The sequence below is a fragment of the Anabas testudineus genome, chromosome 11, assembly GCF_900324465.2.
Source record: "Anabas testudineus chromosome 11, fAnaTes1.2, whole genome shotgun sequence".
NCBI classification, from domain to species: domain Eukaryota; kingdom Metazoa; phylum Chordata; class Actinopteri; order Anabantiformes; family Anabantidae; genus Anabas; species Anabas testudineus.
This window is the reverse complement of record NC_046620.1, coordinates 13,598,488-13,616,211: the sequence shown is the minus strand read 5'-3', so window position 1 is coordinate 13,616,211 and position 17,724 is coordinate 13,598,488. Positions and strand designations below refer to the sequence as shown.

General features: G+C 41.5%; 1 protein-coding gene across 8 annotated transcripts in view; it reads right to left on the bottom strand.

The window, feature by feature from the left end:
- Nucleotides 1-384: 384 nt before the first annotated feature.
- The window catches only part of LOC113153826 (cytoplasmic dynein 1 intermediate chain 1), a 43,264-nt gene continuing 25,924 nt past the window's right edge, over nt 385-17,724 (bottom strand). For 7 of the 8 annotated variants that reach the window (XM_026347674.1, XM_026347675.1, XM_026347678.1 and 4 more), the window contains 7 exons: nt 12,515-12,661; nt 11,432-11,545; nt 11,082-11,215; nt 10,844-10,988; nt 6,803-6,943; nt 3,753-3,878; nt 385-1,201 (listed from right to left, as the gene is read on the bottom strand). In XM_026347674.1, the coding sequence (XP_026203459.1) occupies nt 1,091-1,201; nt 3,753-3,878; nt 6,803-6,943; nt 10,844-10,988; nt 11,082-11,215; nt 11,432-11,545; nt 12,515-12,661 (918 nt within the window). In that variant the 3' untranslated portion in view covers nt 385-1,090. The remainder of the gene's footprint in view (nt 1,202-3,752; nt 3,879-6,802; nt 6,944-10,843; nt 10,989-11,081; nt 11,216-11,431; nt 11,546-12,514; nt 12,662-17,724) is intronic. The other variant, XM_026347679.1, reaches the window with a different exon arrangement.

Sequence of the window (17,724 nt, the reverse complement as noted above, 5' to 3'; positions counted from 1 at the left end):
AACTTATTATTTAAAGTAATTTATTGTTATATTATTTTTTATTCAGTTTCATAGTTTTAGTGTTTATAATCAATCAATTCTTAATATTTGTCATAAAGGTCACTACAAGGGGTTGATAAATCATAACTGTAACAGCTTTGTACTAATTTGCTTTTTGTGTCTAAGAATATAGTAGTGACATTTTGTATCAGGTCTGAGTGTATACACATGTTCCTTGGTTCTGTAGTATGTACATTTTTACAGTTCAGGGAATGTGAGTGTTGCATATGGTGTGTGATTATTTCTGTACACAGTAAGGCATGATTATGTTGAACAGTAAAGACTTTTACAACTTATATTAGTAAACCTGGTATGCTGATGTTTTTATTCCCATTATGTGGAGAACAGGAAAGAGCAAGGCATCAGTTCATCAGCTATGCTTTTAATGCCAAACAGCAGGTTTGACAGCGAGTACAATATATATCTTCTTAATGATTAATAGATATATAGCTGTAGCTATCATTTGGAACAAAAGACAGAGTGACAGAACTGCACTTGATTCCGACACCCTGAAACACTGAGAGCCACAAAGCCCCACATGTCACCATATTAACTCCATGTTCAGGTTTATGCATCTGGAATATTTCACAAATGTGTTGCATGCAGGCATAATACAGAGAAAGGAAACCAACACAAAGTGAATATGACATCTTGTAAACAATACATGAATAGTCAGTGGACCCTGCTTTAATTTCACAGTAGTGCAAAGCATCATCACAGTACACATATCTTTATAAGGCTATAAGACTGCCACTTTTTATACGCTGTAGGCTCACAAGTTGTAAGCAACACATCACCTTGAGTCATAAATGAATAAATAAGAGTAAACAAATCAGTAGAAGTCAACAGTTTAACCATTAATAGACCGTTTGCATCTACAGGAGCGCAAATGCAAAAATACGGTAAAAGCACTGCCTTGTTTGGGTCATACAGGAACATGTACATAAGATGAAGAAACAAAACAAAACTGAGTGAGAAGCACATGCTACAGTGACACCAATAAAAGCACGCCAGGCTGCTGATTGACTTCACTTTTCTTTGGAGTCTTGTTCTATGAAGCCAGCTCCATAGGCCCCTCCTCCTCACCGTCAGCCCGGTTAGCGCGAATCTCCATCAGGGTACGGGCGAAGCGCGTCCAGTCATCGGTGTAGGCGACTGACAGCTGAAAATACAAGTACATGGCGCTAAGCACTGAATGGACACAGGGCTGATTTTGTTCCAAATGACTGCATAGTATACACGGCCATGCGATCATCTCTAGGCTGTACTTGGCTAAATGAAACGAGTACATAGATTTGCTTAATAGCACGCTGACATTTCCGTATTAGCATTAAACACAAGTAACACAAGTATACTGAGGCTGATGGGAATGTCATTAGTTTTCTATATCAAGTCATGAACCAAAGTACTGAACAAACTGAACTGAAATGATGCAACATGAGATCAGAGATCACCAGTGATTACTATTTGTTCTGCAAATAGCACAACATGATTGTTTGTACTAAATTTCAGAGCAATCCATTAAAGTGACCATATTATGCTTTTACTCTGGGGCTCCACGGATACAAGATGATATGATTTTCACATTTAAAAATTATAGTATTTATAATGAGGGCAGGCTGTGAAAGCTGTCAAGTGCTGTGAACAGATAAAAGCAATTGTATTGTTACTGACCTGTAACTGTATCTGTTGTTGTTTTATCGTTTTGTCTTTGGGAAAAGTAAACAAAGTCAAATTTTCCTCTACAGTTGTAAAAAACACTATCTGTTAAACACATTGATCTCATTCTCAGAGATGTGCCAGGGTACAATGTGCAGTACTCAGTGTGTCTAGGAGCCCAAAACAAACAAGTTATTGACCTCCACAAGATTTGACCTTAACTGATGCAACATTTTGGGAAAAAAAATGTATAATAATAACTTTTGAGAACAAAGTGAATTGTCCAGAATGAAACCTGCATGTTTCACTACCAGGCAACATGAAAATATCTCAATTTCATGTCAGGAGATCAAACATCTCCACTCAAGCTTTGGGCCTCTGACTTTTATGGGCACCCAACTTTACAAGTGTAAAGGTAATATCAGAACATGAAAAGCATAATATGACCACTTTAAATAGCTGTTGAGACGTTTCAATCTGGATCAGAACGAACTGCACTGACCACAGGGCTCATTACAGGAAGTCAAACTGAACATTGTTACTCTAAGTGTTGAGCTACAGTTGTGCACTGTGGGAGTCGGAGTGAGTGGGACAGAAGCTGTGGCCGCCACCCAAGCTGTCTGCAACCGCTTTGCATAGCCAGGCTGTAATTAAACAGGAACCAGGAGGAGGGAGGTAGCCATTTTGAACCCCCAAATCCCCCACAGAGCTGAGCTGGCCACAGCAGGGGGCTCTGGAAGAACTTCATCAACTGTATATGGTGCCTGAGTGACTTCAGGATTAGCAGCGTTTAAACAGACTACAAGGGGCTTGAGTAACAGAGAAGCTCTGTTGGATTTCGTGTTGTCAGACTTTAAAAAGCACCAGGTCCAAAGCACAAGTAACACAAATAAGGACTAATAAAAACACTCCTAATTCCTACTAATAAATTATCTAAATCTTGTTTGTAAAAAGTAAATACCATTACCACCCCACACACGCATACACATTTACACACTCCTCTTTGGAGTTATAAAATCTTTCAACCCCGCTCACTTTTATTGGTGACTCTTCATTACCAGCAACCCAGCGTGGAGGCCACCAGCTCAGCTGAGCCTCTCTCCATGTTACCACACAACAAAAAAACATGCTAAAATTAGCTGAGCAGCTAGACCAACGCGCCCTCACATGGGGATCCTAACCATTGACCTCCTAACATGAGAACATACAGGCAGGCTGGTTGGCCACTATGTGGTGATGGCAAAGTCATGTGGAGAGAGTCTTACTGGGACACGAAAGAGGATGGAAAAAAAATCAAATGCATACATGCATGGGTATACTGACAGTTTGGTAAACATACAGGACTAAGAGACCTAAAATGGTAGGTTGTGGCACATGTGGAGGTTTTACAGTGAAAAAGTGAAGAACTTATTTCTACCCTTACAGTACACGTCTTTCAACAAAGTCAGTGAGCCAAATATACATGAAACACTAACACTAAGAGAAACTCTATATTTCTACACTTAAGTTACTAGGTGGATTAGTTTATTTGCAGCATTTTCTCCTTACCACATGTATTTTAGTAGGATTAGAAGGGGTGGACATTATTGATGAGTTTTTCCCTCTGTTTTATTTAGAAAATCCTGTTTCAGTCCCTAACATTTCTTATCTAGTGTAGTACAACTTAATTGCAACAGTGCAGTAAATTCTGGTCATTGTAGTTCACTCATGCTTTGGCACCTAGGGTGTAATTAAATCTTGATTGTTTGAAAACTACAGCCATGAGAACTACCAGCTCCATGCATCACAGTACTCAAAGTGATTCCTACAACAATGTACTCAGCAGATTTTTTTTTGTTACCAGAACAGGCTGCCAAAATATTAATATTACATGAGAAACACTTGAGTACAACACAATTTAAAATGTCAGTTATTGTTCTGTAATGATTAGCCTAAACCTGAAAGTAAAGAGCACTCACTCTGCTCTTATTTTTGAGTACCAAAAAGAGATTCTGATTTACATTAAATGATAATACAAATCATCTATTTTAAAAGAGCGCAATTATTATCTGTACTTCTCCAGTATCGTAGATCCAGACTCGGCCCTCTGAGTCGCCTACAGCCACTTCCTTCCCTCCTGACGACCAGCGGACCCTGTTGAGGGCAGATGCTCCTTCAATGGTCACACTAGCAGTTGGTACCTAGTGGACAATTAAACAAAATATCTCATCAAAACACTGCAGGAATTTTTGTAAACAACGTCCACGCATACAGCAAATAACATTGTATTACTGCAAATTACATGTTCATGTGTTGTTCTGAAAAATGATGTTTATAAGACCCAAGAAAACCCACTCAGTCTTAGAGTGATTTACAAGCAACCTGTATGGAGGCAGAGAAAGGCCTTTTTTAAATTTTATAACTATTTTAAGCAGTTCTACAGTTAATGCCTACATTTAACAACTGCTAAATATTTGAAAATTAAAAACTTTTCAATATGTAGATTTTAAATATGATACTTTGAATATGTGTGGGTTGAATTGCTGTCCTGAAAATTTGCAGCTATTTAGAGTGAAATCTTTTTTTCAATTTTCAAGTTCCCAATTTTTAAAGGGGCAATAAAAACATTTTTATGTCTAAGGTTTCCCTTCAATAATATTTTTTTTAAACATGTGGCTAACAAGAAATGGGTCAGATTGATTCTTTGACCCTCAGTAGTTAAATGTTCAAAGTTCAAAAGATCTTTAATTTTGGTGTCTGAATGTAACTTTAAACCATACTTGTTAAAGGCGTCCTTACTTTTTGACCTGGTTTATATATTATAAATATATTATATATTGCCTTTCTTTGCTTCCATAGCCTGCGGACCATATTGTGCAACTCAACTTTCTCTTACATGAATAATCCATGAAACATTTAATGCTCCCATAAACGCAACAAGGCAACAACTGTTTATAGCTGCTGTTTCAGGATGTTTGACATTGCATATATTTATCATTAACTGCAGCTTGCTAAGTCCAAGTGTTTTCAAGATAGTTGCGATCCAGTTTTATCCAGAGAGAATTCCCACCAGTTTCCTGGATTTTAAAAGGCTTCAATTTCTTAACTGAACTTAAGATTTGCACTTACAGTCTGTTTCCTGAGTCCCTATTTATTTCTTTTGACTGCTGCCATTTAAGTAGCTTAATGTTTATTGGAAAATGGGAGCATTTTGCCATTATAGTCTAATTTACAGAACAAATTTACTACATGGATATGGCAACATTATGCATGTACTCTGGAGGTTATACAAACCTCGCTGTCAAATTTGCAACTTCTCTAAATTCATATGTGGACACACACAAGGCTATTTACTGTATAATAACTGTGTGTGTGTGTGTGTTTGTTGCTGTTGTGGGTGAGCTGACGGTCTTTTAGTAAACAGCAGTGCTTGTGTTACACCTTTAAAAACCTAAAACCATCTGCAGTATTTCCATAAACTGTTCCTGTAATGTGTCAGGCGAGTCTGACACATGTCACCAGTGGAGACAGAGGCCTTGGCATCACGTCGCCTCACACACTGAGCTTCAGCGTATTTAAAGCAGCGCTAACCACAGACTGACTGCCATTAGCCTGCTAGCTTCCACCGCTCCGCCCGAGTGGATCTGTACAAAACGCATTAAATTGGCTTTATGGTTTGGTGTGTGTGTGTGTGTGTGTGTGGTGGAAATGAGAACCAGGCGCGCAGCACTGCTCCGTTAATGTCGTTATGGCTGTGTGTTTTTAATATGATGGCAACAATGGAAGTCTGTTGCTATTACACTGACTGTGTGTGCATGTGTTTGGTACATCCGTTTGTGTGTCTTTGTGTGTGTGTGTGTCTGTGCTTGAGCAAATGTTTCTCATAAAGCACACTGTTAGCTGAGTTACATTGTCGATAATGAACTCTTCCTCTGTCAGTGAAAAGGCCGCTGTCGAGGGAACCATGGGAAACTTGTCATTTGCGCTGCAGCGGGAAGGCCCAGTGCTAGTGATGGCATCGGTGATTGAGAGATTAGATGAGACAATGGATGTGATTTCACCCCATGAAATCCTGGGTGATGAGATATGAATTTTATGTATCGTACAAAGGGGCTGCAGGGAGGATGAGTGAGAGAGCTTTAGAGAGGGAGGAGAGCAGCAGATGCAGGCTTGTATTAAGTTTGAAGGCACTGTGGGTGTTGTCTCCATGGAAACCAAGAGCGAAGGAGAACGGAGAATCCTTTTAGCCCTACTTTTACCTGAGTGATCAAAGGTTTGGTACCCACTCTCCTATCAGAGTTGTAGCAAAGTGTGGTTTTCACACTGGGTTGAAGTGATATTTTCACTCTAATGCTTTTACTTAAATGAATAGTTCAACATTTCTGGAAATATGCTTATTTGTCTTTTTAGAGAATTAGATGAAAAAAAAAATTGTACCCCCACAGTATTATTAATTTTGAAGGTACAGAAGATTGAACTTTGCTTTTAATTTGTACAAACGTGTTCCAACATTCTTTTGGAGCACATTATTAATCTACTGCTCTACTGCAAATAAAGTGTGTGAATATACTTCTTAAAGTGTCAAACTATTCCTTAAAGTCAATAACAAACTGCAAAAAAAAACAAAAAAAAAAACACGTGATTTGTAGAATTATTAATTGATTTCTTAATCTTAAAATTGTCTTAATTATCTTTCATCTCCAACATGGGACTATGGACCGTAGCTCTCTGCTTGCTCATGGTCTCCTGCACATCTGTGTTCTTCCACTTGGTGCACTGAATGTTGGACAGAGGTTGCAGGAATGTTAGCGGGGAGGCTGGGTGGGAGCCGGGATGAGGAGATGTCATCCAGTCTGATTTAAAGCAATGCCTGTGGGAAACGCCCACACGGGAATCTTGAATCGTGTGTGTGTAGGGAGGGATTCGGAGGGGTTGGTGGTGGTGGTGGGGAGTGATGAGAGGGAAAAAGCTTGGGTGTTTGGTTGTGCGGTTCGGGCTGAGGCCCAGCAAGAGGCCCTGAGGACACCAAACACACATACACACACATCAACTCACACAAAGACATGACACAAACAATACGCCCATAATGACCTATATTCACCCACCAGTCCACACGCTCACGCACCTCAGTATCGTTGTTGAGGTTCCACAGGTCTAAGCGGCCCATGCCATCCACGGCGGCAAACATGGCAGGGTGCACGGGCGACCACATGACGTCATACACATAGTCAGCATTGTCCTCAAAGGAGTACAGAGGCTTGTTGTGCTGAAAAGAGAAAAAGAGGACATCTATGTGAGTGCAAGTGACTGATAGTGTGAAAACACTGTAGATAAAAAGAGAGAGAGAGTTAGGGATTACAGTAGATAACAGAGATAGAGATAGAAAGAAAAGAAACAGAGTGAGAGAGAGGAGGAATGGCGAGAGGGAGTGAGTGAGCTTCAGACAGAGCGGCGCTGCCTCAGCCTTGGGGCCTGTCTGGGTGCTGAGCCTAATTAAAAAGCCTAGCACATTCACACAGCGCCATAAAACCTCTGGGAGAGATGAAAGGGAGGGCCCCTCCACAAGGTGTACTGTAACCTCAACACAACAGCTGCCTGAGAGAGATGGGAAGAGCTGGGAAATGGGAGGAAAAGGAGGGATGGACAATGGCTGGAGAGGAAGAGGCTTGGGAAATAGGATGTGTGTTTGTGTGTGGGTGTAGCCTGATACAAAATGTTTTAAGCCTATATTTAAAGTAAAAAACAAAAAACATTAGAAAAATAAACTTGTCAGTGCTCTCTGGTGGACAAACTATATTACTGGCATTTCTTTAATGCAATTTTTATTAAATGGTGTCCAGTTAGCTAATATTGGCAGATGAGATTGATTTTTACCATGTTACTGTTTCACGTGTTTGTGACACCAAACATCCTGAAAATCAGAATGCAGAATGACAATGATCTTTAGAGTACGTTAAAATGATTTTATGAGGTCACGATCAGAGGTCAAGGAGCAAATGTAGTAAGTAGAAGTCTTTAGAAGTGTACCATTGTAGAATCAACGGTCCTGTTGTGGACCCACAGAACAGAGCTCAACTTGTGCTGCAATTAAAAATGAAGAAATAATTAAATAGGTGTGTTTATGCACATATGTTTACAACATGCTGTCCCTAAAGTAATCTAGTTACTGTTAGCAGTGTTCACATTACAGGTTACCTATTACAAATAAGTGAATAGACTACCACAATCTCCACAACAAGCTATAATCAGCTTCAGTAATGCAGTATGAGTCTATGTGTGTGTGTATTTCCATCTCTCAGACAGGCTGTTAGGATTCCAGAGACTTTCAAACTACATTCCTGACAGGTAGAGTGGGAGGGGTGGAAGAGAGGAGACAGGTTGGCTGGAAGAGCAAATGAAAGAATGCAGTCTCTCTTTCTCTCTCTCTCTCTCTCATTCTCATCCCTTTCTCCAACACCTTTACTCTCTCACTCCCCAGTAGGTCTGAAGGGCTGTGAGACCTGCAGTGCACGCTTACATACACACACACACACACACACACACACACACACACACACACACAGAAACAAACGCAGCCAATTTCAAGCCTCGATTGAACCTGTTTTCCAGCAGCCGTGGTGACAGCAGAGGTCATTTTTCTCCATCCCAGTTTCAGCATTCGATCAGCTGAGCTGTTCCTCTTTATGTTCTCTCTCTTTGTTTTCCTCCGTGACCCCATTATGGTTTAACTTAACTCTTTTACGATATCACGCCACAGCATTTCATGTCATCTGAATGTATTTAAGGTGCAATTTTACTTTGATGATCTCACAGTTTCAAGTCAGTCTTCTGAAAGATGTCCGTCATAACTCATAGTAATACATAATTTAAGAGATGAGACGAAGAAAGTCCTCTTTGTATTATACAAACTATTCAAAATGTAAACTATTATTTTATGTCTTTTCCATAATCTACCTTCTATCTTAAATAAGGTGATTTGGGTAAATAATCTGCAGCAGCAAGTCTTCAAACTAATCTGAAAATTAAGCTTAATCCTTTGTGGCGCCACACTGAAGTAACTACTTGTCATTATCTTTCTTGTGCCGAAATGCTGCAGAGTTTCAAACATATGCAGGTTTTACGTACACCATCACGCTTCACTCTCCAGAAGAGGCCAAACTATCTATGCAGCAGTTTGATTCAAACTATTTTGCTGGTGCCCTGTGCATCGCAAACATCATGCTAGTTTAACAGCTTCACACTGGATTTAATAAACACGCACCGCGGGGACCGACTTTCCCTCAAATCAGACAGTTTTCGGAAATATTCAACAAGCCGCGCTGTAAGAGCGCGCGAGGACGAAAGCCGCGACAGAAGCTCATTTCCTCTCTTCCAAATACATCCACAGACACTTATCTGAAATACTATCAACACTCATTACCAACCACCTGAACTGACGGTGATGCAAGCCTTTAATTAACTTCTTAAGGGAGCAAAAGTGGAATTATTATGCTCAATCCAATCACTTAGTAGATGCTGGTTTTGGGGTCAAGAGAGCACAACGGTTCAAGTTATGCACAATCATAAACCCGCTCCCAGCTGTCACGACGTCTTCACACTCGGGCCGACTTGAAATGTTTTCACTAACCACAATATTTGCACCGCCGAGTGTAAAAACACAAGCAGACTTCTGTACCACGGCCTTTTTGAACCGTGAGGGCAAAAAGTGTGTGTGAATGCAAAGAAAAGTCGCTGCGAGCGTGCATGCGTGTGTGTGTGTGTGTGTGTGTGTGTGTTAAAACAATTTATGACAGCTGTGATTGGTAGGTTGAAGGCGAAACCTCGGGGGGATTTTAGGTAAGCAAAGGCAGCTTGCTTAAAGTGTACGTGAGGCATGTGCGGTGCGTCTATATTTACACACGCACATACGCTCAGGTATTCCTTCTGCCCACACACAAATATGGGTTATGTGGGATAAGAGACAGGCACACATTCCTGTGGTGCCCCTCAAAGGAAAGGGAATTCCCAAATCCTGAAAAATAACACACTTTTCTGATGAAAATCCACAGAAATCTTTTAATATGTGTCACGTTACCCTTTGCATAAGACTTATGTTCTGGCTGCATGCATATACGAGCTGAATTTCATTTCTACTGCCTATTACAGCCAAGTATGCAAACTGCACCTGGATCTTGCATGAAGCTAAAGGTAATATTCAATATGCATTTTATATTCTCCTCGTCCTCATCCTACCTTATCTCAGTTTGTAGGCCGTATTCTACTCCCATCACAGAATTGATGGAACACTTTTGTGCAGTATCTCAGTTGTACCTGAGCTTCCTGTATTGTGTCTCTCCACCACCACCACCACCACCACAAAAATGGCATTTTAGTGTATTGTGAAATGTTTCTGTTCTCTCATTCTGACAGCAGCTGTGACTGTTTGCCCTTTGCCGGCACTAAAATGCTGCACAAACGCAACTCATCGCATCAGTTTGAAAAGTGAAAGGTCACTCAGAACCAGTGAGAGGATGCTCATGTGTACAACAGGCAGTAGAAAAATAAAAAAACACAGCCTATTTTCTGGTTATTTGTACATTTGTTTGTACATTTGACATTCAGAGTTTAAGAAATTATGGCTGATAACATAATATGATAAAAAAATAAGTTTATGCTTCTATTGTAAAGACAGAATCCTACAGTAGATGCCTTTTCCCTGCATTTAGCTTCAAGGGCAGACCTTCCTCTGTGCTGTGCAGACATCCAGTCTACATCTGTGGTCCTGGCAGCACACCTGTTCTTTACCATTTAGAAAACTACAGTATTTTATTCACAGTTCAACCCGGGGCAGCACACAGCCTTGAATGAAACTGCCTGACAGGCAGAATTCAGGTTCACTCTATAGCAAAGTGCTTGTCTAAGTATTGATATCAGATTTGTCTAATGACCTGAGTAAATGTATAACATTTCAATCCCACGGACAATGTGTCACTCTAATTTTGAATGATTTCACCACACACCCACACTGTACCCATATACCCAGTAACAGAACTCACCATTATCCCCCTCCCACACACACACTGCCTCCCTCTCTCTGCAGCCCCTCAGAGTCTACAATCAACCCCCTACACACACACACTCTCTATCTCTTCTCCTACAAACACACAAAAATACACTCACACCATACCTTGGTGCTCCAGAGTTTCACAGTCCAGTCGAAGGAGGATGTGATGAAGAGGTGGGAAAAGTCAACGGCCCCCACAGCGCTGTGACAGCTAATGCCTGTCACAGGCCCCTGGTGGCCCTCAAACATCTCACAGATACCAGCCTTACTAGAGAGAGACAACGACACGAGTGAGACATTGATAACGTTGATGTTGATGATGATTTTCAGCACGTGTGTGTGTGCGTGTGTGTCCACTAACCTGCCGTGTCTGGACGCAGTGTACACAGTGCCCTCCTCACTTCCCACTACATAGTTGTTAACATCTCCCGTGGGGAAGGCCATACCTGTCACCGCCACTGGTTTGGATTTATTGTACACCAGTTCCATGGTCTCCTACGTGCATAAGCATACACACACACACACACACACAATCTTAATTTGTGCTCACATGCACACATTCAAGCACAGAAACGTATTTATACAACATCTTAACTACCATTGCATGAGCACCATCACTCTGCATCTCAACAAACCGTTAAATTTGGTTAAACAAAACAAACATTTGTCTTAAAAGACTTGTTATGTTGCTACGTTGTGTGGACCACGTACCTGCGGCTGGGAGAGCATGTCCAGACTCCAGGAGCACATCCTGCCGTCTGTAGACACAGTGATCAGGTTGTTGGCATTCTGGGTGCCGACCACGTTCACACAGTACACTGGGTGCTAAACAAACACAGATTAAAGAGATACACACAAACACACACAAATAGATGAGATAACTGGTGATCCAATATCTCATTCCTTATGTCAGCTGTAATATGATAATAAAACTAAATGTCATGTTGGTCACAATCATACATCCTGTTTATTACTATAATATAACTCCTACCTATTAGACTCCTATCATGATCATGTAATTTTACCATTAAACACACAACATCATTAGATACTTTGTGAACCAAGAAATGCAGCCGGGTTCGCTGACATGCAAGCGTGCAGTCGCCCTTTTAAATGACCCTATGTGAGACATGCACCGGTGTGCAAATTCACAGGACTGTGTGAAACCATTATGTCATTACTGGCCAGTAGTTCATTTGTGATATGGGGCGGCACGATGCCAGCCGGCTGGACTCTATGACTGGAGAGGACAAGAGCTACAGCCTCATTATTGGAGTGCAGAGCCACTTTAAACCTACAGCATAGACGTTGTGTCTAACTGAGACGTGATTATAACTGACTGTGGGATGTAACAGACTGATAGTGTGTGTGTGTGTGTGTGTGTGTGATCGGGCAGTAAGATCAGTGAAGTGTCTGAACTCATCTGTATCATATGTTGTGGTACTGTATGTGTTGTAGTGTAGTGCAATCAAACCTGCTGAGAGTGTTGGGAGCATTCACTCTGCTTTGTGATGTTGCTACTAAAATCACTGGATTTTGCCGTTTTATAAAGCCGCTAATTGAAGCACGCTCTTCTCACTGGTGGTCACTCATTATTTTAGCACTAAAAAGCTAATTGAGTCAGAACTAACAGTTGTATTATGAACAAAAAGTTTATTAACCTGTTCACCTCTTCTTCCTTATGATTCAGCAATGAATGATGCAGTGGTGACGTCTTCAAATTGCTTGTTGCACACACTTAAGACTTTATATAGGGACTATCTGTAATGTTATACTGCACTGTGGGTGCCTTACTGTGTGTGCAGCAGCGGACAGGGGAGTCCTCTGGACAGGGGTTCGACGGTGACTGCGATTGTCCCACAGCACAATCTGCCCCGAGTAAGTCCCGCCCACCACCAGGTTGGGATGAAACCTTGCAAAGCCCACAGACACCACTGGAGACTAAGGAGAGAGAAACAGACAGATGTGGAGGGAATGAGGTTAGTTTACTGGGAAAGGCTCTGAAACAGAAGTGCTGTCGCGAACTAACAAGAAAGAGGAAGATGGTGAGAATAAAATGACTGGCCAGATGAAACGTGCAGATAAAACAGCAGACGGCGAGAGAAGAGCAAAAATAAAGAAAGATATGAATCAGAAGCGGTAACGCTAGACGAAGCGTGAGCGAGAATGAGTGATCAAGGCGTCGTGATGGGTGGCAGACGTAGGGGAGAGAGATGGAGAGGGAAATGATGAGTTTGGCTATGGTGAGAATCCACTAAGGAGAGAGGGGTGACGCTGGGGCGGAGACCAGACAAAGAGGAGAATTGTAGTCGTCTATCTCCCAGCCGGTTCACATTACAGCATCAAAACCCCAGAAGCCACTGGAGCGCTTACTGTAGCCTCCATCAGGACGAGCACAGCCTTGACCCCCCCCCCTCCCCAATGCACCGTTAATTGAGTTTTGGTTCCTTTTCAGTGCTCGTCCCATACGGGCTTCTGCATGTACCAGCTGGGTTCTCCTGACCCTGAGCCACTGAACTAGAGCCACTTACGTGCCGAGGAATTATGAGGAAATATTTCAGCATCACAGTGCTACAGGAGGGCATGTGGTGTTATGCACCGACTGACTTATGCATCCATCCGTCTCGTAAAACTGCACGATCATGTTGAGTTAATTTACAGGCAAGAAAGGGCCAAGAGAGCGTTAAACAAGAAGCTCGCAGACACAAATCACAATTAAAAACCGTAAAAGCTATAACAACAACCAGAGTATATTTCGCAAAGTGATTGTTGCCTAATATGGTCGTAGATTTTAATGGAAGTACCCTCGTTGACAGTTTTAGTGTTCCTGAAAACACTGTGTTTAGGTTCTCCAAGGCTGTGTTTGGAGGCGAAGCTCATCATTAATCGCATAATACAATTACAGTAGTTTGTGCCAAAAACAATGTATACTGTTACTTGTAAAATAAACACCATGCTCCCAGGGAAAGGACTTATGAGGCAACTGATTGGACAACTGACTTTAAATCGAGTAAAGCTTATCACACGCTGGACAAATTCACTGCTGTGGATGCAGCGTACCACTTTTCTGACCGTGCCAGGACATCACAGATTTTTAGCTGTAGTTGCAATATTTTTTATTGAACATGTTTGGAAATGCAAATGCTTAGAACATTTTTGTTTGTAGTTTTGTTAATGTTCAACACAAGTGAGACCAAACAAGTGACGTCGTGAGACTATATAACTTTTGCCTAACAGAACAGCACAAGTCGCCATGAGGTCAGCAACAAATCAAGTAATTAGGACTAGTAGATGAACTGGTAGATGATCTGGTAGATGATCTGGTAGATGATCTGGTAGATGAACTGGTAGATGAATTGGTAGATGAACTGGTAGATGATCTGGTAGATGATCTGGTAGATGATCTGGTACTATCCTACAGACTGAGACAATCCTTGTCTTTTTTTTCTGTATTTTTCCCTCCTCCTTACTCTCTTTCTTTCTCTCTCTCCCCACCACCACCACCACCACCACCACACCACCATGTGCGGAGCAGCCAACACCAAACCCCAATTCATTTTGAAAGGAGACTGGAAAACAAACCAGAAAGAAGAAAAACACTGCACACTATTTCTCTCCTTTTTTTTTTTGTTTCTTCTGAGGAGCTTCCAGATGAATGGCTCCAGAATCGCTTCAGATGTCAAGATTGAAAATAAACTGAACTTCAGTGGTACAAATAAAGTCACTTGTCAGCCCACAGGACGGCACTCAGGAAAGTTTATTTACACAGTCAGATAAAAGGGATCGAGATTTTTGGTTTATTAGGATGTATTACTGTAGGCAATTCGATGGTTTGGCCATGAATATCTACGATTGTGTAACGTACAGCGTGTCGAAATCCAATTTCCAAGTTTATTCGATTCGATTTGAATTGAATACTGTAAGTTCAAGGCACCCAGAATTAAAAGAAAAAATCAAGCTCAAACAATAAATGTACAGTACAACTGTAATATATAGTTGTGAATCTATGTCAATATAGAGACCAGTCCCAGAAGTATAGAGAAAAAGATTTTGTAACAACAAAACAGCTGCTCCAAGCATTCCTACTCAAATACCTGTGGATGATGTTTTCCATGAACTTGATGACTTCTAAAAAATACTTTTTTTTTAAGTTTCTGGATGTCCTCTAGCCTCGTGGTTAATAGTCGTGCTGCTGAAATCTGTTGTCCAACTATAAATTGTTGTCCCTGTTATCCGTTTACATAAAAATACATCCACATTAGTGCTAAAATATTTACCTATCTTCAAAAAATAGGGGAAAAGTCACTAACAAACAACATCTAAAAGATAAATTATTCCTGAATTTAAACCACTTTTCTTCCTCCCCCATCGCTGACTCTGCTCAAGCTTATTTATTCATCTAAAGTGATAGTAACCATAAGACTGCTATAAAAATGTTGTTTGAGCCATTTGAGCTTGAGATATATTTTATAAAATTAGAACAATCTGGAGAACAACATAGATGTCACGCTGCTGAAAATAATGTATAGTAATACAATAAACTCACTGCAGTAACTTTAATCTCTCTTAATTCGATGTTTGCAGTAAAAAACCGAGATGACACCGCTCGTGACTATTAGCACCATCAAATATTCAAAGTAAACATACAAATCCACAAGCATATACAGGAACAAATATAAAACATCCCTGCTCTCTACCCACTCCTCGTCTCTCCAACAGTTATCACCCTAAACAAACATCGCTACCCCACATGAGTAGTGACAAAGAGAAGCCAAATCAAATCAAGAGCCCTTTCTATTTGCTCCATATGTTGGTTTACCTCCTAAGCCCTATCAGTGCCCCCATCTTAAGAGGAAAAATCCTGACTAAACTCTGAGTCCCCTCTTTAAGAAACCACACGTTATGCCATCATTCCCCCCATGTACTGTCAGGCTTAGTGAAAGAGCTACTGAAAATTAACCCGACTTTGTTCTGATATTGCACTTTGAGGCGCCTGCCAGTAGCGACTTGGATTTAACATAAAAGCCATTCTCTCTAAATACTTCTAATCAAATGTCACATCAGCACATATGTTTTGGAGTTATATGTCTTTTAAATGCACTGTATATCATTAGGCGCTGAAATAAGATCAATTTGTCCCGCACTATAAGGAAGTTTATGATCTAAGCTCGAGGGGAATTGGTTGACGGATTCTCTATTTGGATGTCATGTAGGAAATTAATGACTGAGTTTAGAGCTGAATTATGGAGAGCTGGGTTACATTTAGACTGTCTTTTCTTCTTTTTATTCATTCGCGAGCATTTGCCTTCATTGACTCAAATACTGCCTTTGTATGTATTAGAGGCAATTTATTGCACAGTGTTTATCCACTGTTTTAACCACTGTATGTGTGTGAAGCCAATATTCTGGATTAAGTGGAAAGTTTGACATTTTAGGAAGTGTGTTAAACACTTTCTTGCCAACTTTGACACCACTCTCATATCTACAGTAAACTGTATGTGTGGCCGTTGCGGTGCCGTTAGCAGCTGGCTAACTTATCCATTTCTTGGATGCCAGGCAAGTAAGTATTCTCAACAAGTAGCATTCTGACTAGTTCTCTGGTTTATTATTATATATATAACTTACATAATAATTTCTATCTACTGGCCCATCTCCCACAAACTTTTCCTTTAAATCAAATGCAGCCACACTTCTTCTCCTGCAGCTCGTCTTCATGTTAGATTCATAACTCTGGACGTACCAGTCACACGAGCACCACATCTGTCTAAATAAGACCTCAACAACTCTTGTGATGGCTGCACGGCCGCTTTGATTGCATCTCCGTATCACGGCTGACTCGATACCGAGCCTGACACTTCATTTCCAAACGTAGGACGGCTCTGTGGATGGTTTGCGTCTCACATGCAGTGCAGGTCAGACACCTGCCAAGTCGTCTCCTGCCAGCCCAGATGGAGACGATGTGAGGAGTGACAGCTCCCGGAAGAAAAAGCAGCAGCGAGAGTCACTTTGGTATATTGGGCCTGAGATGAATTGGGGAAGTTTTACAGGGAGACACTCTCGCAGTCAGAACAGTGAGTTTCATTTCTTTCCTTGGGCAAGTGCGAGGTAGAAACACACACACACACACACACACACACACACAAGTATCATCTACTATATCTCACACAGGCTCACAAGGCTAAGTGCTTCTGGCAGCCCTTATTATATTAATGGGAAGTGTTCTGTAGAGGATAATACACAGATGGTAGGCCGTGATGAAAGATGGCACCCAGCGAGGGATTAGGGAGGTTCGAAGGAATGACAGAAAGAGAAAGAAAGCTAGAGAGAAGGGAACACTCCCGCCTTTGTTGCCTCCTGCTCTCTTCTGTTCTTTCCTCGGGCAACAAACTGTTGCTAAAGTCGACTTTGGAAGGCAGAAATGGAGCGATGCAGTGGTGAAAAGAAAAAGGGGGTAGGTAGGGGGCTGATAGGGCACAGACAGACACACAGTATATCCTCCCAAGTACCCAAGTAGATCCACGCTCCATCCCTCCTCTCCCCCTCGCTCACCGCAGTCATCTGTTTTCCACTCCGCGTTATCAGGACCAGATGGATCCAACTGTCTTCCCTTGCATCCTCGCTTCTCAACTGCCTCCCCCCACCACCACCACCGCCCCTCCTCCTCCCAACCACCTTTCTCCTCCCTTTCTCCCCCTGGCTTCGCTCGTTTATGACACCCCACGGATTTTGTCACTCCGTGGTTTCTGGCAAGGAGAGAGAAATACCAAGCCGAGTCTCCATTTCACCAGGCAAAGGATGAGGGTTTGACAGAGCGAAAACATGGGGAGGAGGCTCTGGGAACACAAATGGGCTTTTCTCTCTCCCTCCTCTGACTCCTTTCCATTTTTTTTTTTCCATATCTTGTTTGTTTGCTTGGCTCATATTTTCACTTTTGCTGGTTTGTGGCTTTGTTATTGGATTTGTGTTGTAAATATAATGCAGCAATACAGTACAGTACTATTCTG